The following is a 23,621-nucleotide window of genomic DNA, read 5'->3' on the forward strand; positions in this document are numbered from 1 at the left end:
AGCCTGTAAATGTTCCTATAATGAACGGCTGTATCATGAGCCAAGGACAATTCACGCAGGTTACAACGCTACAATAATTAAAAAGTTGACTTAATAAAATTCAGCCAGTGGCACCACAATCTCAGTTATTCAATCAATAATATTTATTGCCCAAAATGAAATAACTCCATATGTATATTAGTTACAATCCCTGCAGGGACATTTCTGACATTCTGCAACAACAGATAAAATCAGTTTCTGTGCACAGAGCAAATGGCAATAAAAAAAAATAACATCAGGAAGCAGTTTATTAATCACATGCAGCCCTACTGCTTACTGAATGCATAACAGGCTACCGTGAGCATGGGCCCACAAGCTGAGCGGGATTCAAACAACCAGTTTCCCCCCTGCATTCCTCAGTGTCTGTACTGTCTCCAGACAGACTGCAGACGGATCACAGCCACACCATGGACTGTTAATACACTGACAGGCTCTACAGGAGAGGCTTGTCATCAACATCAAGTGAGTGCTTTTATTTCTAAAAGTCTAATAATGGAAACACTCTGTTAACAGATATGTTTTGTGCATAGGCTTTTTGATTACAGTTGGCGCAGGGACATGGGTATAAACTGGTCTCTCAGAGCCAGGTCTATAACAGTTCACTACAGTCCTGTGGCTTGAGTGACGGCTGGGTGCATTCCTGGGTCCCAACCGTGACACCATCCACCAGAATGAGTGTGTGATCCGCTTAGTTTCTCTGAGAGGAAATTCACTTATTGAAGAAACAGTAGTTAACATGATGTACGGAGAAAATCTCTTCAACAAGCTGCTCACAAAGAAGAAAATACAATCATTAGCTGGGTAAAAAAAAAGGAAGATAAAAAGTAGCCAAACTTAATTGGTTGCTTCCAAAAGGTGTTCACACTAGTCTCCTGTTCAAAGCTACATCTTTAAAAACTATAAAAAACAACATGGAGACTGAAGATCTCACTGGGATGAACTGCAGGGTTCAGAAATGAGAGTCAAACATATTTGCTTTAGTGGGTAATGCGACTATGTATGGCAGAGTGCAACATCACAGTCCCTGGATAAGAGTTCATTCAATAATTCCCTTTGGACACAGTAGCGACCCCTGCTGATCCCAGTAGTGTACAGGAGGGATCTGACAGGAATACAAAGGGTTGCATGTCATCTGAAAACACTGCAGAGTGAAGTAAACATGACAGCCAAACCTTTCTGCCTTTTATTCTCCTTTTGTAAAGATTTTCTGGAACTCTTGTTAACGGACGTGTTGCATGATAACACCACCTCTGTAAGGCCAATCCCCAATGACTGGTTTTGATATCTTGCTTTGACATTTGTGCAGATCACCTTAACAGCTCTTAATATGCACATTCCATATAGCTGTTGTTTTGATCTTGATTTGGGTATACATTTACAAGGATTTAAATGAATTGATACATACCATATTTCATAGTGTTAGTGTCAAAAAGTAGTCATATTCCTATCTCCTATTTGCACCTGTCTTTGCAGTAAAAAGATGATCTCCCTTTGTTAATGTGTTGAACACAAATGTCTATCACCAGAGTAGTATTGTCATTGCACTTTAAATAAAAATGTACTAAAATTGTGCAAATCATACAAATGCCTCTCTTCTCTTGGTCTTAGGTCCTGTTTGGCCCACCGTAGAGAACCTTACGCTTTGCAGCCAGTCTCTTCAGTCTGCGACAAGCCCACAAAAGCACTTAAAAAAGATTTCAAATAAAAGAAACATGCTAAAATAATATCTCTCTGAAACACCGTTGTTCCCAGACAGGAGAGCCTCTCTTCCACACGCTTGATTTGAGTGGAATATGTGTTTCCTACAGGAAGCAGGAAACAGCAGTTCTAGATATGTTTCCATCTCATTGACACTGCAGCAGCCCCAGTATGCAGAGGGAGCAGGTTAGTCAGTGCATGTTTAAGGTGGAGCAGGTGATGGTAGTTGTTGTAAGAGGGACTGAGGTAAGAGGAGGTCAGGCATGTGGCTCCCCCGTGGAGGTAGCGCCGTTAGCTTTGCTCTTGTTCTTGCTCTTGCGGTTGAGCATGCGGCTGAGCGTGGCTGTGCGGCTGGCCCGCTCCACTGCAGCAGGAGACTCCAGGTAGACCAGGTCGTTGTGGGACTGGCTCATGCCCGGGTCCTTGCGCTGGTGACGCCGGCGGAAGAAGAGCTTGGCACTCTTCTGCAGGAAGCTGCCTGTATGGGAGAGGCAAGAGTCATTTTAATTTAATACATAAAATACATTTCATTTTAATAGCAAAGATTTTAAAGAGAGCTGAAGCAGCAGTGGCACAGAATATGTGTTAGTTAGTTGGAAACAGTTGGTTATTGATCAGGTTGGACAGGTTAACCCATTGATGCCTGATGCTGCGCGACAGACAGGAGAGACCATGGTCGCGTTCCGAATCGCATACTTTCTACTATATAGTATGTAGAAAAAATATTTAGGATGTCCCGATTCTTGTGGCCAGATTTAGGATGGTTAGAAGTACCCGGATGTCCTACTTCATGCGGCCAAGATTGTTAGTGTTGAAAAGTGCATCCTATTTGGGCGATTCTGACCCACAATCCAGTGCGCACGTGAAGTGACGCAACATCGACGAAGCCTCCTGCTCCATATGAAAACAAACGGGGATGCAACGGATATAAAAGCAAGAGGCAAGATCAAGGCGCAATGTTATGATGAAATAAGAGAGAAAAGTATGTCCCAATAGTATGCCTACTGCATCCTAACTAGATTCTTTTTATCGTCGGATGTAGTATGTAGAATAGAAAAAAGAAAGAGTATGCGATTCGGAACGCAACCAATGATGTGCGCGCAGCATCAAGCATCAATGGGTTAAAGAGTAAAACTATTAATGTATTTAATGCCCATTTAAACTACTGCTCCCTCCGCTGTAAGCTTTGCAGAGTGACAATCACAGGTGGAAAAACTATGTTTAAATCATCAGCTAACACCCACTGAACAGTGATCAGCCACACACACACATTCCTTCCTTTCAGCACATTGGGATTTTCCGGGATTTGATAACATCTGAATAAAGTTCATATAAAAACAAAAAACCCACGACCAAACAACTAATTAGTGACAAATAAGGATCGGTGCCCTCCATAAATGATACATTCACAAAGCAAAAGGCTGAAGAATATATAAATATATTTTATCGGTATTTGAATATAAGAACATTTTTGGATCACCAGTCAGTGTTTTCATTTTTAAATAGGGAATGACTCTTTGCCCCCTGTGGGAGCAGTAGGGGGTCCTTGCCCAGTCTACCAAAACTCATGCAATACATCATATTGCGTGTGAATATCTTAAGGTACTCACAGTACTTTGTCTATATTCTCCAGCCCCACAATATAAAATATAGCAAGAAACTATTATGATCAGCTAATCTAATTAATTTGACATGAACTGCAAATGAATTTGACACCGCTGGAAACACTAGGTTTAATCTACTTAAAGCCGACTAAACATATAGAGTACCAATGACACTACAAGGAACTGTTGAAACTTACTCATCTGGACATAATGTGTGCTTAGCACTGCATTCCTCTAGGATGGTGATTGTTCAAAAAAGAAAGGTTGAAACAGTAGGAAGGGCAGAGAGAACAGAAGACATAAACAGACAGCAGGACACAGGAGCAAATCATGGCCATGAAAACAGCCAAGTGGAGCCTTCAAAGGTAATGTGTTTTAGGAGGATTTTAACAGCCAGGAGTTATGCAGTAATATGCCTATGAAGATGATTGATGTCACCATTGTGTGGCTGTGCAACCTCTCTCACCTCTCGTCTTCTTGCAGCTGGCCTCAGACACACACATGGACAGGGAGCTATGGTCCACCTCCTCTCCGGTGTGGCTGTCCCAGTCGTCTGGAGGCCGGCCTATTCCACTGGGGCCTTCCTGTTGCGAGGCCTGGTCTGCAGAGCTGCTGCTGGGGCCCGACGCTATGGCTGTGGTCACATCCTGAGAGGAGCTGCCCTCCGACATGGAGGCGTCCATCGCTGCAGCATAGCCCGCCATCAGAGCCAGCTCGTCATCCTGAGACAAGGGCGTCTGGGGGAATCAAACATATCCATTGTTGTTAAAACTACATTTGGTATTGGTAGAATGATATTTCCTTTCAGTTTAACATTTGTATTTGAATGAATGACCAACTATTCACACTGGCAGTTTAAGTATTTAAACTTTATTTTGCATTCTTCTTTATATTCATATGGTGCCCCATAGTGGGCGGCAGTGGCTAAGTGGGTAGGGAGGTCGTCCTCTGGAGTGCAGGGTCGGTGGTTCGATCCCCCGTCTCCCCGCCACAAGTGTCCCTGGGCAAGACACTGAACCCCACATTGCTCCCGATGGTTCAGAGAGCGCCTTGCATGGCAGCTACTGCCATCGGTGTATGAGTGTGTGTATGAATGGGTGAATGTGGTATGAAATGTAAAGCGATTTGGGGCTGAGAAAATCGGCTAAAAAGTGCTATACAAGTCAAGTCCATTTACCCCTTATCTCTACACTTTCTATCTGCACTGTGTCCTTGCACTACTTTGTGTTTATGTAAGTCTCATCTTGAATGGACATACAGTGTACTTCGACAACATGGGGAGTCTGTTGCTGCTCCACATATGGCACACATTGTTTCAGATCAAATTTTTTCCTCAGGCAACAGGTTAGGGAAAAACAACAGCGTAGGAAGTGTGTGTTAATAATAATAATATATTCAATAATAATAATATATTTAATTTATATAGCGCTTTACATAGGAGCACAACAGTAAACAAACAAAAGGAAAATGTAGAGTTGATGGGGCTTGGGATCCAGGGATCCAGGTTCTATTCATTCACACACACACACAGTCATACGGGTGGTGGTAAACTACGGTAGTAGCCACAGCTTCCCTGGGGCAGACTGACGGAAGCGTGGCTGCCATTCAGCGCCTACGGCCCCTCAGACCACCACCTCAAACATACACCAGTCATACACCAGGCAAGGTGGGTCTAGCCCAAGGACACACCCCAAGATAGATACACCTAGGTCAAAAGTGGATACCTGTGCATGGAATTATAAAGTGTAAAAAAGTGTAAAAGGGGGTGCCAGGTGAAACTCGAAAAATTAGAATATCATGCAAAAGTTCATTTATTTCAGTAATTCAACTTAAAAAGGTGAAACTAATATATTATATAGACTCCAGCCATTGACACTAACGGTTTCCCGGGGCAAGTGAAAATAATGTTCGGGCAAGTTGAGATTGCTTTTTGGTTGCCCAGACGGGCAAGTGGATATTAGAGGGCTTGTCAGTAGTCTAGGCTAGTTATTCATGTGTTTTAGAGTCAGCAAAAAAAAAATTCCCGCTAACCCACACAAAACAGATATTCAGGGGTGTAAAATAGCGAATTACATTTACTCGCGTTCCTGTAATTGAGTAGTTTTTTCGTGTACTTGTAATTTTTTAAGTGATTTTTAAAACCTATACTTTTACTTTTACTTTGAGTATGTTTATTGTGAAGTATTGTACTTCGCTACATTTTATATCACCTGCGTTACTGAGTAAAAAAATAGATAGGCTAAAGGAGAGAAAAGAAAAGAAATATCGCGGGGGGCTTTTATTTTTACGGCACAATACCGGAAACTAACACAGTGAATGATCGACAGGAGGAGAGAACACATTGAGCGACTAAATGATAACAGCAAACATTGCTTCCCTTTATCATTAAAACAAAATAATCCTAGTTAAACTATCATTGTACCGCACGTGAAGGCTTTTAAATGCAGCAAACCTTTCATCCAGCCGTGCGATCGGCCCCTCCCTCACCTGATAGTTTAGCTTTCAGCTGAACAGTGCAGAGTAGGATGGAGACGGTGCGTGTTGCCGGGAGCTTTGAAAAACTTCCAGAAGACGACAGAAAGTCAGCCTTTGGTCGAGAAGAAAGGTAAAACTACTAAAATAATGTGCAAGATATGTTATGCGCGGACACGCGAGTCAGATGACATACGCGACCTTGAGAGAGAGAGAAAAAAGTCATATGCGACCCAGCTGCACCTCAAAACATCACGACCAATTACACTCAACAAAAATATAAACGCAACACTTTTGTTTTTGCTCCCATTTTTCATGAGATGGATCTAAAATTTATTCCAGATACACAATATTACCATTTCTCTCAAACATTGTTCACAAATCTGTCTAAATGTGTGATGGTGAGCACTTCTGCTTTGCTGAGATAATCCATCCCACCTCACAGGTGTGCCACATCAAGATGCTGATCTGACATCATGATTAGTGCACAGGTGTGCCTTAGACTGTCCACAATAAAAGGCCACTCTGAAATGTGCAGTTTTTTGCTTTATTGGGGTTCTGGGGACTCAGAACCAGTCAGTATCTGGTGTGACCACCATTTGCCTCATGCAGTGCAACACATCTTCTTCGCATAGAGTTTATCAGATTGTCAATTGTGGCCTGTGGAATGTTGGTCCACTCCTCTTCAATGGCTGTGCGAAGTTGCTGGATATTAGTGGGAAGTGGTGCACGCTGTCGTATACGCCGGTCAAGCACATCCCAAACATGCTCAATGGGTGACATGTCCGGTGAGTATGCTGGCCATGCAAGAACTGGGACATTTTCAGCTTCCAAGAATTGTGTACAGATCCTTGCAACATGGGGCCGTGCATTATCTTGCTGAAACGTGAGGTGATGTTCATGGATGTATGGCACAACAATGGGTCTCAGGATCTCATCACGGTATCTCTGTGCATTCAAAATGCCATCAATAAAATGCACCTGTGTTCTTCGTCCATAACAGATGCCTGCCCATACCATAACCCCACCACCACCATGGGCCACTCGATCCACAACATTGACATCAGCAAAGCGCTCACCCACACAACGCCACACACGCTGTCTGCCATCTGCCCTGAACAATGTAAACCGAGATTCATCCGTGAAGAGAACACCTCTCCAACGTGCCAGACGCCATCGAATGTGAGCATTTGCCCACTCAAGTCTGTTACGGCGACAAGCTGGAGTCAGGTCAAGACCCCGATGAGGACGACGAGCATGCAGTTGAGCTTCCCTGAGACGGTTTCTGACAGTTTGTGCAGAAATTGTTTGGTTATGCAAACCAATTGTTTCAGCAGCTGTCTCAGTGGCTGGTCTCAGACGATCTTGGAGGTGAACCTGCTGGATGTGGAGGTCCTGGGCTGGTGTGGTTACACATGGTCTGCGGTTGTGAGGCCGGTTGGATGTACTGCCATATTCTCTGAAACGCCTTTGGAGACGGCTTATGGTGGAGAAATGAACATTCAATGCACGAGCAACAGATCTGGTTGACATTCCTGCTGTCAGCATGCCAATTGCACGCTCCCTCAATGCTTGTGGCATCTGTGGCATTTTGCTGTGAGACAAAACTGCACATTTCAGGGTGGCCTTTTATTGTGGACAGTCTAAGGCACACCTGTGCACTAATCATGATGTCAGATCAGCATCTTGATGTGGCACACCTGTGAGGTGGGATGGATTATCTCAGCAAAGCAGAAGTGCTCACTATCACACATTTAGACAGATTTGTGAACAATGTTTGAGATAAATGGTAATATTGTGTATCTGGAATGAATTTTAGATCTTTAAGTCCATCTCATGAAAAATGGGAGCAAAAACAAAAGTGTTGCGTTTATATTTTTGTTGAGTGTAGTTTACTCACTTTAAGTTGAATCCTAGTGGTCTATGACCAAGCAATAAAGGAATAAAAAACACAGGAAGTTTAAAGCTCCTTGACTCTTGCCACCACAACAGTCATCAATTAAGAACACTGTAGCCTACAATGCAACTTGCTTATCCAGCCAGCTCCATGAGATATAAATAAAATATGCCCTCACATTCCTGCTAGCAAAAGACGTGCCCTATCAACAACATTTGCAACGGTTTATTTATAAAATTATAAAAATATGTTTTACTTAGGCTATTTGCATTTTCCTTGTTTTCAGTTCAATTAGGATAGGCTATGTTTAAAGTCATGGTTTCAAATGTTAAATAAGTGCATGTTGCAGTTCTTAAATCATTGAATAATTGTCTATAATAATTGTGATTACACAATGTCAATCATGATTAAGATTTTGTCAAAATCGAGCAGCCTAATCTTGCAATTTCCATGGTTTAGATCAATTATACACAATTACATTATTAGAACTGCAGCTGCAGTCTGTTTAGGTCTGTAGACTGGTTACATTCCCACATTAACAGAGTATTTGCTCCATATTTGCTTATCTAAGGAATAATGACACAGTATACATACATACATGTGTGGTGACATGATTTGTTTAATTTGTGCACTTTAATTTGTAAAAGTGTTGCATTAATTAAACAAAACTAGTTTGTCTATATATATATATAATGCCCTACACTGAAGAGACCCCCGCACCCTCCCGCTGTTAAAAAGTAACTAGTAACTTGTACTTTAAGTACATTTTAAATCAGCTACTTTTTCACTTTTACTTCAGTAGATTTTTAGACCAGTACTTTTACTTAAGTAAAATTTCATCCAAGTAATCATACTTTTACTTGAGTAGAATATTGTTGTACTCTTCCACCTCTGGCTATATTTGCAATTGAGCAGCTGCGCGCGGCAGCCAGCAGCATCACGCTCTCTATCTCTATCTCTCTCTCTCTCACACACACACACACACACACACACACACACACACACACACACACACAAAACAGCCTGTGTGTGCGCAGTTTCGCTGTCTACGTTCCGAAAACCGGCTCTATTAAGCTATACGGACCTGGTTCCGCTATATTCAAAACCCAGAAATCAATAGGCCTAACGTTTGAGCTTATCGATACCGCTCTGGAGTCCAGTAGGTCACATGATGTAATTTTAAATATCGAGTAGAGTCGGGTCATCTTCAACTAAAGTGTTGAAGACTGTGTTGAAGAAACTCCTTCAACGGCTCGGCACCGTCTCTTCATTCATTCAAAGCAGCGGGGATCAACAAACGAGAGACTGTTTAGCAAGTCCCTAAATCCATATTAAAATCTGCAGGATAATAACTAGTTAGCTTAAAAAAAATCGCAAACGGTTCAAATGTGATGTGTTCAGGTCGGCTCAGTAAAATGATTATTAGGCACAGGTCAATAAAAGGACATCATGATGTGTTCAAATGTGACATCAAGAAAAAAATATTTTTAGTTTTTCGCGAGAAGCTTCAATAATACAGTTTGGGTGAAAAACTTGTTTTCCCAGCAATATAAAATAATAGTAGGCCTAAATATGGAATTATGACCCGTTTAAAGTCCTATCCTTAGCTCTGCTGATCTTATAAGCAATTAAAGCAATAATACCAGTTCTCTTTTAACAAAATAATACAAACGTATCAATAAAGATTTGGATTGTCGAGTCTTTAAAATGGTATCAATATGAAAAGAAATTAATGATCCCCCTTCTTACTTACAGTATAACCGGGCAATAGCTTTAACATGGTGGACTTTAATCATTTTATGGTAGACAATAACTTTTTGGCACAATGTGACCGTTTTAAATAAGTACAAATTTTCTGAACACATTTGTGTGGAAGCTAACATTCAGCTTGACTCTGAGCTAGACTGAGTTTTCTGAGACCCCCAAAACCAGGCCAGGTGCATGGCAAAAAGAGGCCCTTTCACGATGCTGCAGCAGGACCAAGCTCTTGGCTGTATGTGTGATGTCATGATATCTAGGCTTATATGAATTGTTGTTGGTTGTATGTGGTCAGGATGAGACTAGTAAGCAGTGTTTGCATTTAAGAGATAAGGTTCGCTAAAATGTATATTTTAATAAGCATATATCACTGTTTAACTTTTAGTTTTATTTTTTTTTGGGCAAGTCAACACGACATTCGGGCAAGTACAACATTACCTGTACCTGTGCCCTATGGGCAAGTGCTTTTGAAACCTTAGTGTCAACCCCTGGACTCATTGGGCCAGTTTCACAGACATGGATTAAGCCTAGTCCTGGACTAAATGGAATTTTGAATGGAGATTGTCCATTGAAAGTACAATTTAGTCCAGAACTAGGCTTAATCCATGTCTGCGAAACCGGCCCATAGTATGCAAAGTGAGATATTTCTAGCCTTTATTTGTTATAATTTTGATTATTATGGCTTACAGCTTATGAAAACCCCAAATTCAAAATCTCATAAAATTAGAATATTACATGAAATATATAAAAAAAGGATTTTCAATACAGAAATGTCAGCCCTCTATAAAGTATAATCATGCTGCATATGTACTAAGTACTTGGTTTTGGCCCCTTTTGCATGAATTCCTGCCTCATTGCGGCGTCGCATGGATGCTATCAGCCTGTGGCACTGCTGAGGTGTTATGAAGCCCAGGTTGCTTTGATAGAGGCCTTCAGCTCGTCTGTATTGTTGGGTCTGGTGTGTATCATCTGCCTCTTGACAGTACTCCATAGATTATCTATGGGTTTCAGGTCAGGAGAGTTGGCTGGCCAATCAACACAGTAATACCATGGTCAGTCAACCAGTTACTAGTGGTTTTGGCACTGTGGACAGGTGCCAAGTCTTGCTGGAAAAAGGAAATCAGCATCTTCATAAAGCTAATCAACAGACGCAAGCATGAAGTGCACTAAAATCTCCTGATGGATGGCTGTGGTGACTTTAGACTTGATAACACAGTGGACCAACACCATCAGATGACATGGCGCCTCAAATCATCACTGACTGTTGAAACCTGACAGTGATCTTCAAGCCCCTTTGGATTTTGTGCCCCTCCACTCTTCCTCTAGACTGTGGGACCTTGATTTAAAAATGAAACGCAACACTTAATTTGGATCAGTGATGATTTGAGGTATCATGTCATCTGCTGCTGTTGGTTCACTGTGTTATCAAGTCCAAACTAGTCACCACAGCCATCTACCAGAATATTTTAGAGCACTTCATGCTTCTGTCTGTTGACAAGCTTTATGGAGATGACAATTTCCTTTTCCAGCAAGATTTGGTACCTGTCCACAGTACCATAAACCACTGGTAACTGGTTGACTGACCATGGTATTACTGTGCATGAATGGCCAGACAACTCTCCTGACCTGAACTCCATAGAGAAACTATGGACTATTGTCAAGAGGCAGATGAGACACACCAGACCCAACAATACAGACGAGCTGAAGGCCACTATCAAAGCAACCTGGGCTTCCATAACACCTCAGCAGTGCCACAGACTGATCGTCACCATGCCATGCTGCATTAATGCAATAATCCATGCAAAATAAGAACCCAGACCAAGTATATAGTAGATGAATGAAAATACTTATGAAAAGAGCGACAGTTCTGTATTATAAATATTTGTTTTGATTGGCCTTATGGAATAATATTCTAATATTTTGAGATGCTGGATTTCATGAGCTGTAAGCCGGAATCCTGTAACTTTAAACAAAAAAATGTCTGAAATATATCACTATAAGTCTAATATATCTAGAATATATGGAACTTTCACCTTTTGAATTAAATTATATTTAAAAAAAGAGCTTTTCCATGATATTCTAATAATATGAGTTTCACCTGTATGTTAAGGCCCGCCTGCCTATTGTGGGTTGGAAAATGATTTTCAGAGCAGCAGATACTATGGACTGGCTACTCGTCTGCTTCTTTGCATTACCCCACTCAATTAAAACCCTGTATACTGATTAAGTAAAAGTGTTACTACTCAAGTGATAACTGCCCTTTGTAACAGTGTTAATAAAAGGTGCTATATACATAAATACATTCAGATGTAAGGTCATTATGCATTAGTGAAGTGAGCTCAGTACTTTGGCGATGCCGGAGATGATGATGGTACTCTTCTTGACTGGAGACTTGAGCTTGAGCTTGGCAGACTGGTGCAGCTGTCTGATGGCGGCCTCAGCCACGGGGTCTGTGCCTAGCAGCATGAGCAGCTCCGTGTCAGAGGAGGACAGGGCCTTGCTCACTGTGGCCCCCAGCATAGAGGCCTGCTCAGGCACTGGCCTGGTCCTGTTGGCAACCATCGCCCTCTGGCCAGGATCTAGAGGAGGACATGCTTATGTTAAGACTATTAGAAGGATAAACCCTTTGAAAACTATCATCTCATTTTCCAGTGGGTCCTAAACAGTTCAAAACACAAACAATACATTACACACTTACAGAGCTCTCCCAAGCCTCATGATCCAACACTCGCTAACCTCCCCTACATGTATGCATCAGAATTTAAAATGAGTGTACATACATCCCGATATTGCCATAGTATGCATGGACATAATTCAACACATTCAAGAGGGAAAAAAGACATAAGAGAAACAAATCCTGTTCTGCCCCTAACATTGCATGTTTAGTTCAAAATGTCATCTCAGGATTTAGGGTGAAACTGGTCTACAACTGGTCAAACAAGTGTACATGAAGTTTCAGATGTACAGTATATAAAACAGAAACCTTTTAAAATCACTCCGTTTATGGTTTGTATTGTTTTGGTTACCAATGTGTTTGATCCCAACTCAAATTGACACTCATCACAAGGCCTCCTCTAGCTCCTCTTTGATACTGTGCTAAATGATAAGATGTTCACAGTGGAAAATGTTAACATGCTTATGTTTATGTCCACACTGCCACACTGCTAGCATGGCTGGTCCTTTTAGTAGTATCTTTAATATGCTTTAAGTCAGTGGTTCTCAATTATTTTCTGTCATGCCCCCCCTAGGGGACAGAATTTTATTCGCGCCCCCCCTAAATTGAAATACTATTGAGAACCTGCTAATATTTATTTATTTATCTGTACAAAACCACTGTATGAGTTTCTGGCACGAGCATTCTGCATACAATCACCTTATTATCAAATTAGATAACACAAATTTGCTGTGATAACTTCTGCAGCAAAAAAAATCAAAGTTCAGTTTAATAGCTCAATTTGTAACATTTAAACAAGACTGCTCAGTCTGTGTTTATCTCAGGACAGAGAAACAAGAGCAAATGATTCACTGAGGTTTGCATTTCATTCAAAACATTTTTAAACTGTAAACATAGTTAAGGTGGTGTTTTTTTTTATTATTATAGGCCAATAGGCCTTCTGTGATGCGATGACCAATAATTCATTAATGTTATTATTAGTCTACTTGCTTGATTTCTTTTTAAATAGCACTTTTTTTTTTGTCAGTAGGAAATCAAGGCAGCCCGCGCCCCCCTTGAAAACTCACGCCCCACCATTTAAGAAACACTGCTTTAGGTGATTATTATATGCATATAACTATGCAAGCCCCCTTGCAATGCTGTGGATTAAGTAGTGTCAGAGTGTGTGGGACTTGTACCTATGTTGAGTCCCAGAGTGGGTGGGCGACCTGGCTTGCTCTTCACAGCGGTGATGGTGGTGACCACGGTGCCACAGGGCATGACTGTCCGGTCCATCTCCACCCTCTTATTGGAGGCGGGGGTGGGAGGGTGCCAGGACCGCACCTCACTGGGCTCCAGGTAGGTAAACTGAAGGACAGGACACAGTTAATTCTACTCTCACTCTGTGGACATGAATAGCTCAGTTTCTTGAAATGAATGAAACTAATTGTCTATATTGGCCTTACGTCAGTTGTGAGTGAGCCAGTCACTACGTCTTTGGTCACGAGTGCAAACGTTTGCTGTCCTTTGGGCTGCTTCCTCACTAGATCAAAAGGCACGGACACCTGACCCAGTAATGTACCTGAACAAGAGAAAGCACACCTGGTTTAGTCTGACAGCGCCACGGCATGAGACAGTCACAGCTGAGTCAACTCGTTGTAGTGATGAATGAAACACAGGCAGCTAGAACATGTCCTTACTGTCTTCAGGTTGACCATCGTTCATCAAGTGAATATTCAGCTCTTTGGAAAGTCCATTCAATTCACTGGTGAGTGAAAAAAAGAAAGAATGCAATGACAAATACATTACAGCTGACGGTGAATTGCACAGAAGAACAAAATAACAACCCACATCTTTGTAAAAAAAACAGCGATGGTTTCTCAGTGCTCTGTGGTCAAACTTACAAGATAAAAGGCTGGTCCCAGGCCGGATTGATTGTATTCTTCAAAACAGAGGTGTTAAACTTCTGTGGGGGTTCATCTAACTGCAGTGCACACAGAGGATTCATGCTGCCTGGAAACAGCAGGAAACAGGGAGCGTTAGGAGGGAAAGAAACGCTGTGTGTTCCATACAGAGATCTTTTGACAGTTGATCAATGAACATGTGCAGCTTGCAGCTTCAATCCTGCTTCGGTCACTCCACTGCTCCACTTTAATGTGCCAACGTGAGCTCAGTGTACATTGTATATATCATCATAGGTTAGAGGACACTCAAAGTAAAAAGTCATGAGGATAGAGCCTATTTCATGGAGCACTTAACACGGAATTTCATTATCCACAATACGGCTCTGACAATGTGAAAGCACTGTGTCCTAATGGATACCACTTCTGAAAGAAGCTCACAGAGAAATATCCACTGCAGCAGCTCTGGATGGGACTTGTAGCTCACAGGATGTCTCACAAAGGGAAGCTAAGCTAAAGGAGAGGAAGGGAAATAGATAGTGAAGTGTTGAACGCTGCGTCATGTCTCCACTGTACAATATGAAGTGTTAAAGGCAGATTACACCACGTCAGGAGTCCTGACAACAGCTGATAACTCAAAACAGGAACTACCAAAACAAAGTTGTTGTGGATGACGTAAAGGGCTCACAATCCCCCAGTGGAAAACAATCCCTGTGTTCCAAATCTCATACTCTTTCTTTTTACTACACTACATACTAAAGTACAGAAGAGTTTTAGGGACACAGGAGAGAAAAAAAATCTGATGATGAATATATTTTTTTCATTATGTCGAGAAATGTCAAGAATAAATATCAATACTCGGAAATGCAATTGGAGTTAGTGAGGCAGTTATGTATTTTCAGCAATAGTAATACTTACACCATATGAAAAATGTAGGGCTGTCAAGCGATAAAAAAAAATGAATCTAATTAATTACAGGCTCTGTGCATCTGCGCTATCATCGCAACCCTTTGGCACCGGGCCAAAGGGCACTATAGAAGTGTGATTAATTTGCGTTAATTTTTTTTTTTAAACGCGTTATTTTTTCTGTGATTGATTAATCAAAATTAACATGTAATTTGACAGCCCTAGAAAAAATATGTTGAACCCAATGTTGATTGGCTATAACAGAAAGTATGTTACTCAAAGGTAAGGTAATGGTTTAACAACAATGTCTTCAAATTGAATACAGTAATACAACTTCTATACTACTGTCAGACACACTGACATCAGCACTTGCCTATGACACGTAAAGAGAACCAGTGAGGTATCAAGCCCAAACCAATTAAAGGAATAGTCAGTTATTTTGGGAAAAAAATTGTATGATTATTTTTTTTTTTTTTGGAAAACACATCTGTAACATGTTTGCATTTCTTTGAATGGATTTATGGTCATTTATTTGAACTGACAAAGCAGAAAGCAGCTCCACTGTGCCCACACGCTAGAGTGGTGAGAGAACAGAGACACTGGCTGCAACCGCCCTGTAAGCAAAGTGTCCAACCTGCAGCATCTTCCTCCTGATTAAGTGTCACTCGGATGTTCTTGACCAGCAGTTTCCATTGGTGGGCGCGTGGTGGTTTTGGGGGCGACACCACGTTATTGCGGGCTACCTATGGGTGAAACCAAAAGACAAATGAATCTACTGGACACAATATTAGTAGCAACAATGCTACTTTTAGCTTTTTCATATCGAGGACGAGGCGGCACAATGTTGTCACACACACACACACACACACACACACACTCATAGATCATTCTTCTTATTAGCTGGTCAAATTGTATAAATAATCTCAGAGGCTACTTTCAATGCTTATTGTTAATGGTAAAGTGTCATGGTGTATGTGTACTCAGAATACTCTGCGAGAGAAAGCCAGTAAAACCATAGTTTGCACAAGGGGGGAAATAGAAAACAACCCCTGCTGACAACCATTCCCAACATGACAGGAGTATATTAAACGTAAACTTAAGTTGTGGGCTGGACTGCTAAACAATAACCTGAATCACTTTCTTACAGCTGAATCAGGTGTTCACACATTGTTTTCACAATGATATTTTATACATTTTGAATGTAAAAATATTGATTCATAGCCGGTTTGAAGTCTATTTAAAAATGTGTGTAAGGCTTTTGGCAGATTTCATGCATCAGGTATGAGTCCTGTGCTCACCTGGACCTCTGAGGCCTGTGCAGGCCTGCAGCTCATCAACACAGAGGGACGCGCTGCACACAACAACTGCCTCAACAGCTCCTTTATGGCTGCTACACTGGAAGGGCTAGCGTTGACCTGAAAAGACAGACATTATGATATCAGACAAATCGCTCTCACACACACACACACACACACACACACACACACACACACACACACACACACACACACACACACACACACACACACACACACACACACACACACACACACACACACACACACACACACACACACACACACACACACACACACACACACACACACACACACACACACACACACACACACACACACACACACACACACACACACACACACACACACACACACACACAGACTGTATTCAAGCAAAAACACAAGCTTCTTTGGAGAGTTAAGAAAATATTACAAAATACACTTCACCTGTAAATCTAACATTTATTTTTCTACTTAACTGGCCAAAGGTAGATTTCATTATCGGCAGCCTCCATATTACCTGTGTGGGCGTGAGCTCCAGCGCCCCTGGCTCCAGGTCAGACACTCCCCACTTCACCTTCATCTTGTCCTCAGCCTCTGTCAGCTGCAGATCAAGCTGAGGAGCACAGGAGGAAGAGCACGTTATTACTTCTTTCCCCTACTCTTGTCTTGGGGGAATGTCTTGTGAATTTTAATTTTTTTTAAGAAAACAAATTATACCGTTTTTTTCTTTTTTTTACGTTTTTTCAATTCCTCTCTGTATGTCTGGAGCATATTGCACATATAAAGTTGACTTGAACATAACACAAATACTGAGTTTCAGGATGTTGTTTTCAGCTAAGTTTACTAGGAGGAAAGGCATATCACAGGCCTCCAGTGGTTATGTTCCTGTGGGCTTTTGGTCCCTCTCTTGAAAATAAATCAAGAGTCTGTTGCTGTGCTTGCAATGTGGTTTGAGACTCCAATGTCCAAACACTAAACTATTTTACCAGTGTTAAGTTGTCAACACCGCAACAGCACCTCTTAAAAAGGTGGAGTCAGCGATTCTAGAGGAGGCTTGTTGTCAAAATCACCTTATGTCAAAATCGGTGACTATCTCCTCACAATTCGCTACCCGTCTGTAATGCGTCTGCGTTTAAAAGAAAATCTGGTGTTAATACACAGTCTAGGCTGTAAACTGGTATGTCAACAAAGAGTGCCCATCGCAGCTAGCAACACGCCCCTTTAAGCTACAGGTAGTGGATCGTGAGGTTATATTCACCATTTTGACAAAGGGTGATTTTGACAACAAGTGTTCTCCAAAATCGCTGACTTCACCTTTCAGTCAGCCTGACAAACAGGAGAAGGGAGAGAGAGAGAGAGAGTCAGCAACCCCAATCTCAGCTGAGAGAGAAAGTGAAAGAAAAGAAAAGAAAAGAAAAGAAAAGAAAAGAAAAGAAAAGAAAAGAAAAGAAAAGAAAAGAAAAGAAAAGAAAAGAAAAGAAAAGAAAAGAGAAAGACAAAACAGACTGGTCTATCCTGTCCCAGCCAGCCTGGATTCCAGTGTAAGACTGAACAGCCTCTGATTTCAAACAAAGGTCTCATCAGATCGCAATGACAACGCTTAGATGGAAGAAGAACAATATGACAGCCTGCATTGAGTAGACCCAGATCACTTCATGCAAACAGCTTAGCTGTGAGGCTGTGCTGCTGGCATTAGAATAGAACATCATCTACGTGAACTGAAGAACACAAAGTGTTTGCAGAGAACAGTGGCTTGTCAAAGACACCAAGCTTTAAACCATTTCATGGTCCACATCATCTGACTGAGTACAAGACACAAGTGCCTGTTGTCAAATCAAACACAGCTTATGGAAATGGAGTAGGGTTTGCATTTCTAAAGCAAATACTGCATTGGGGCGACGCATGGCTTTCACATGCAACAGGTCATGTGATGCAGTAGTGTGTTCAAAGACAAAGTACACTCTGCAGCACACACAGCACAGTGCACTGGGTGAATGATTGTGTCTGTGTATAATGTAAATGCCCAGGGCTTGTGTTCCACAAGCCCTGGGCATTTACTGGCTGCTCATATCGTGAGCAGCCAGGACCTTTCCAGCAGTCTAAAGCTGACATATGTTCCAGTAGACGGATGGAGATGGTTGAAAAGGCTTTGAGACTTTTCCAGGCCGAGCACAAACAATTAGAGTGTAAACTGAGTCAAGGGCCTTCTCTTTGTGTTACAACAAGCCATCCACAACCAAAACAAACCACACCACTCTAATCCTGACCCTAGCTTCTTCCGCTCACTCAGGTTGTATTTATGGCACAGTGAGCTCAGGAGGGGTGACTAGCACCTTAGTGCTTTTAAAATAGCCTTAATACAATTGGGTTAGCTTGGATAGACAGGCGTTTGTCATACACTGCTCAAAAATTAACACCTGAGAGTGTTAGGAAAAGAATGTATGTGGAAAAACTGAAACTGAAAAATTATCGCTTTCACATTTGGCCATGATTGAGAATAATTTGCAGTAATTTTAGTTAAAAAAAAGAAGTTCAAATCGGCATTTTTGTCTTAACTTCAAATAACATCAGTACAGTCCTGACAAATGTGAATGAAGACAAAGCTGGCCAGCCTTACTGAAAATGAGTTACAGTGATGTTAATGGGGTCATTTCACAGAAAGATGTCCCAACCATTTCATCCAAGACTCCTGCCAGCAGTGAGCCAACGCTGGGCAGCACATCACATTCAATCAAATCTCCCGTTAAACTCAGCCACAATGACTTCCAAAGGATGTTACTCTGTTTTCAGGGAGTGGTCAAGGGATTTTCACAGTAGAAAAAAAATCAGTTGTGTTTACTCAGCACTTTAATAGATACCTTGGTCAAACTGTGGAGTATTTACCTGCAGCTCCAGTGGAGCGATACACACTGTGTATTTATGAGGATGTGCTGCGGTTGCGGCTGTGGATGCCGCGCTGACAGAGAACTGAAGCATGTCTCCAACCACGCTGCAGCAAGCCGTCTGTGGGAAGACAAAGTCAGGCATCAGTGGAATAGAAATCTACTGAGAAGGATGGAAGTACCATGCAACTCACAAATGTAGTTATGCTGGGTGGGTGGGTGGGTGTGTGTGTGTGTGTGTGTGTGTGTGTGTGTGTGTGTGTGTGTGTGTGTGTGTGTGTGTGTGTGTGTGTGTATATATATATATATATATATATATCAGAATCAGATAAAAGCAACTTAAAAGGTGAAGAAAGCGATTTATTTAATGTTAATGTAAGTGTTAAATCTCTCTTTATTCATACAGTGATCACTTATATAGTGTGCGCGTTTCATAAAGCCGATCTCTCAGTCACCCGCTCTGAATGTAATCGGCAAATAAACTTTTTGGGGATCCCGCTACTGATAACCAATCAGAATAGAAAACGCTACAAACCGGCACCCGTCTTACTGCCGGTGCGCGTGCAGAGCGACAGATGGGTGAATGTGTATGGGCCTACAATGGCGGAGCAGGTAAAAATCCTTCCCAATGTCTGTTTTGATGGTTTTTATCATGTTTTATCACAGTTATGGATCTGAGATGACGCTACATAACTCACTTCTGGAAGAACGCAGTGCATTAATGTGGTGACGTGGAACAAGGGAGGGGACTGCTAACTGCAGTCAGTGACAGGAAGTTAGCTAAACTGACCATTCTGCTTACTGAAACTTTAAACAAAGAATGGAACTAGAATGTAAATTGTACTGGACTGTAAGGAGTTGTAATGTCAATATCATGTGTGAAATAATTCATTGAATAGATCCATGTAAGTGTGTGAGTGAATAGACTTCTCTCTGAAAAAACACGTGGCATATAAAGAGAAAAGAAAGTAGCGGGATATGTTTACAGTGAAGGTTTGCTATAAGTGATCCAAATCCAAAACTAATTATTTGCCTTTGGAGAAGGTCACACGCTAAACAGGGGAAAAGGAAGAACATCTGTGCACGTTTCCAAAGGTATTATTAGCAAATGCACTCATCTGTGAGCACAATAAATCACATCAACTGCAATCCAATGCAATAACAGAGGAGTTTAATAGTGAAGTCTCACTTCTAGCATATGTATCCATTGCTTTCATTCTGAGTGCAGTGGAGGATGCGTATTAGATCACTGTGAGGGGACACTAACCCTAACATAAACATAGGTGCATTCCTAGCCGACTGCTCTTTATCAGTGCTGAGCCAAGATGGCTGTAAGCTTCCACACACACACACACACACACACACACACACACACACACACACACACACACACACACACACACACACACACACACACACACACACACACACACACACACACACACACACACACACACACACACACACACACACACACACACACACACACACACACACACACACACACACACACACACACACACACACACACACACACACACACACACACACACACAGTATTTTGGTCCATATCACGATGATCACAAAGAAAGGGCTGAGTTTGCAATGGAAGCCATGCAAAGCCGAGTGGGCCAGCAACACAGCAAGCAATGTGTCCCCATCTGACCTCTCTAAAAGCCCCCCTGTAATTTTTTTTTTTACATACAATCTGCAGCAGGTTGGCACATCATTGTACGACTGGTAGAAAAAGAATCGCTGAAGTAATTCATAGCCAGCCCCTTATGTCAAGCAGAAGATTACTTCAAAGTGTCCTTTGAATGGTGTAATGAACAAGTGGACACCTGCAGAAAATGCTTATCTGATTGATTTTGGTCCAATGTAAATGAATGGGGAAATATCTCTACTAAAGAGCTATAGGCTACTGCAAGATACAGTAAGTGGAGCAAAGTGTTTTGTAGTAGAGTGGCTCCATATTCACTGAATTAAGGAAGGGGAGATTGATTTGTCAATAAAGTTAGTACATACACAAGGAAATAAGAAATCTGTTAGTCTGCCGTTCTAATCAAGACGACTGCTGAGGAGGCTGCCATGGAAATCTATTATGTTTAAGTGGGTGGGGGGACGGCAGACAGAACACTGGCACCCCATAGCAGACAGTACAATGGATGAAGTTATGCCCCCCCCCTAAAAAAAACACCAACACAAAACAGCCATAAACGCACAGAATACAGGCATATTTTCAGTAGAAGGAAAATCCCCACCTGAGCTGCATTAATCAAAAGGTGTATGTGCAGCGTACCTTGTTCCTGGCCGACTTGTGAAAGCTGGACACCCGGCTGACGGTGAGCTCTGAAGCCTCAAGGTCCTCAGAGTCAAAGGTCAACACAACAGAGCCCTGATGACGAAGCACACGCATGGTAGAATTACACTCAACTCCTCAATCAATGAAGGAAAGCTGTCCCTGCGTTCCAAATCACATACTAGTTCTTTTTACTACACTACATACTAAAGTTCAGAACAGTATTAGGGCCACGTGAGAGAGAAAAAAAATTCTAAATTAAGATTTTTTTTTCATTATGTCGAGAATAAAGACGAATACTCCAAAATGCTATCGAAGCATCTATGTAGTTTCAGCATACTACAATTGACGTGCATGTATTGGGATATCATAAATCTTTTTCTGGCATACTAAATAGTAGGGAAGTATGGGTATTGGAATGTAGGGTTTGTTTCCAACATGTAATATATATAACACAAGAAAAGTTAATATATTTATTAACTTGACATGACCGACAACAACGGTTATAAAGCAGCATTAGCTTATACTACCCCTTCTCTGTACTTAATAAGCATCAGATAATAATCATATCCTTAAAATATTGTTTACAATTTGCTACAGATATTCAAATGTGTATCAACACACCAACAAAGAAAAGAAACCCTACAAGTTCACATAGGAATGTTCGCACAATAGAAAATAAAAGGTAAATAAACAATAAGTAAATGATGTGAGAACACCAAAGCCTTACGTCCTCCTTGTACCTTTTGAAAACAGGATTTCTGGAGCCCTTTTTAAGAACTCTTGTAATGAGCAGTGAACTTGGCTGTTATGGATCACATTACCAACATTGATGCATTGCAAACATGTTCTGAAGTTCTAAAGATTCTGAGGAACAGAAAAAAACAGATGGTCCAGAGGTGGTGCAAAGTATACTGCTTAGTGTTCATGTCAACTGTCAAAGGTGTGTCTAATATCATGGATAGGGGAAGATTTGATTGAATTGGCTTAGGCTTCACAAGCCAATCTACGTTAGTATGGCTGAGGTGACTTGTTTTAACCTGATCCCATCCTATGACCTTCTGCCCTTCGATTATTAAAGTCACCTGCCTGCCTGTCACGGTGTAGACATACAGTGTTGGCTCGGTGGTCATGGGACTTACCCCTCGCTTCCTTGATTCGTCATTCAGAGCCCTGCACCAAGCTCCTCTCCACTGACTTGTCCAGCTATTTAGTGACAGCGCCCATCCAAGAAGAGAGGCGGCTTCCTCCTTCGCCGCATTGTCCTCTGCCGCTCTCTGTTTGCTCCCCACATTCCTTTGTTGGAAATACTGTACGAAATACAGTATCAGGGTGAGCAGGGAGGCGATGAAGAGCGTGACCATGCATAGCCACTGCGGGTCCTCCAAACCGAAGTGTGTACTGGAACTTTCAGAGTCGGACATTCTTTGATGGTCGCAGCCTCTAACACAGCTCCTCTGAGAAACTTCCCGACAGCCACATAGTATTTGTTCAGGGAGCAGCGAAACCAATGAAGGCAATAACCCACTACTGATAACAGCACCGATCACTAGGTTTATTCTTATCCATGTTGCAGAACTTCCTAGCAGCTTTTAAAAGCCATGAAGAAATGCCGCGAGCCTCTTATTACACAGACCTAGACCCTTGTCAAAGAGCTAAAGGTAGTCCCTGGCTTCAGATAAACCTGCAGGAAGGCACACTCTCATTGAGTACGGTTGTTAGCTTAGTTAGCTACTGTTCGCCACGGTTCTCTTAACCGGCTGGCTGTTCTTCATTAGCTTCGGAGCAGCCAAAAGTTTCCCAGATATGAATTATTTCAAAAGCATACGGTTGAGCTCCTCCAGAAGGTATCCAGATACTGGACAAGAGTCCCAGTAAAACATCCTGGAGGCGCAGAGGGCAGTCCTCGCCGCTGGACACGGTCTGACGGGTCTGACTGGACCAAGTTGCCGTTTCGAAACGGATATGTGGCACAAACTGTAACTCCCAGAATGCTCCGCGACTAAATGCGAGTTTGTTGTTGTGCGTTGCCCGTGCGGAAATCCTTTTATTTAGCAACCGAAACGAAGGTGTTGTATCAACATAGATTTTTTCCCATAAATAATTGTGTATGTGTTGTTAATTACACGAATAACCCCACATTGATGAGTCTAAATTAGGAAAAAACTACTTCAAAACAGTATTCTGAACTCTGCGACTTGCCGTAGACTG

General features: G+C 41.8%; 1 protein-coding gene across 1 annotated transcript; it reads right to left on the bottom strand.

Moving 5' to 3' along the window:
- Positions 1-121: 121 nt before the first annotated feature.
- Positions 122-23,340, bottom strand: c2cd2 (C2 calcium dependent domain containing 2). The gene is made up of 13 exons (XM_080041239.1): positions 22,553-23,340; positions 21,411-21,506; positions 19,113-19,232; positions 16,747-16,842; positions 16,227-16,343; positions 15,563-15,671; positions 14,026-14,134; positions 13,822-13,886; positions 13,588-13,703; positions 13,321-13,489; positions 11,815-12,047; positions 3,808-4,078; positions 122-2,215 (listed from the first exon to the last, which is right to left on the bottom strand). The coding sequence occupies exons 1-13, from the start codon at positions 22,832-22,834 to the stop codon at positions 1,995-1,997; spliced, it is 2,004 nt and encodes a 667-aa protein (XP_079897365.1). The 5' UTR covers positions 22,835-23,340; the 3' UTR covers positions 122-1,994.
- Between the last annotated feature and the right edge of the window lie 281 nt (positions 23,341-23,621).

Source organism: Ammodytes marinus (genome assembly GCF_949987685.1).
Source record: "Ammodytes marinus genome assembly, chromosome: 14".
Taxonomy (NCBI): domain Eukaryota; kingdom Metazoa; phylum Chordata; class Actinopteri; order Uranoscopiformes; family Ammodytidae; genus Ammodytes; species Ammodytes marinus.

Coding starts and splice junctions, on each gene's coding strand:
- c2cd2 (XM_080041239.1), bottom strand. CDS start 22,834: ATGTCCGACTCTGAAAGTTCCAGTACACACTTCGGTTTGGAGGACCCG. Junction 15,672..16,226: donor CACAGGCCTCAGAGGTCCAG/GTGAGCACAGGA, acceptor TTTCACCCATAG/GTAGCCCGCAATAACGTGGT. Junction 4,079..11,814: donor TCATCTCCGGCATCGCCAAA/GTACTGAGCTCA, acceptor TGATTCCCCCAG/ACGCCCTTGTCTCAGGATGA.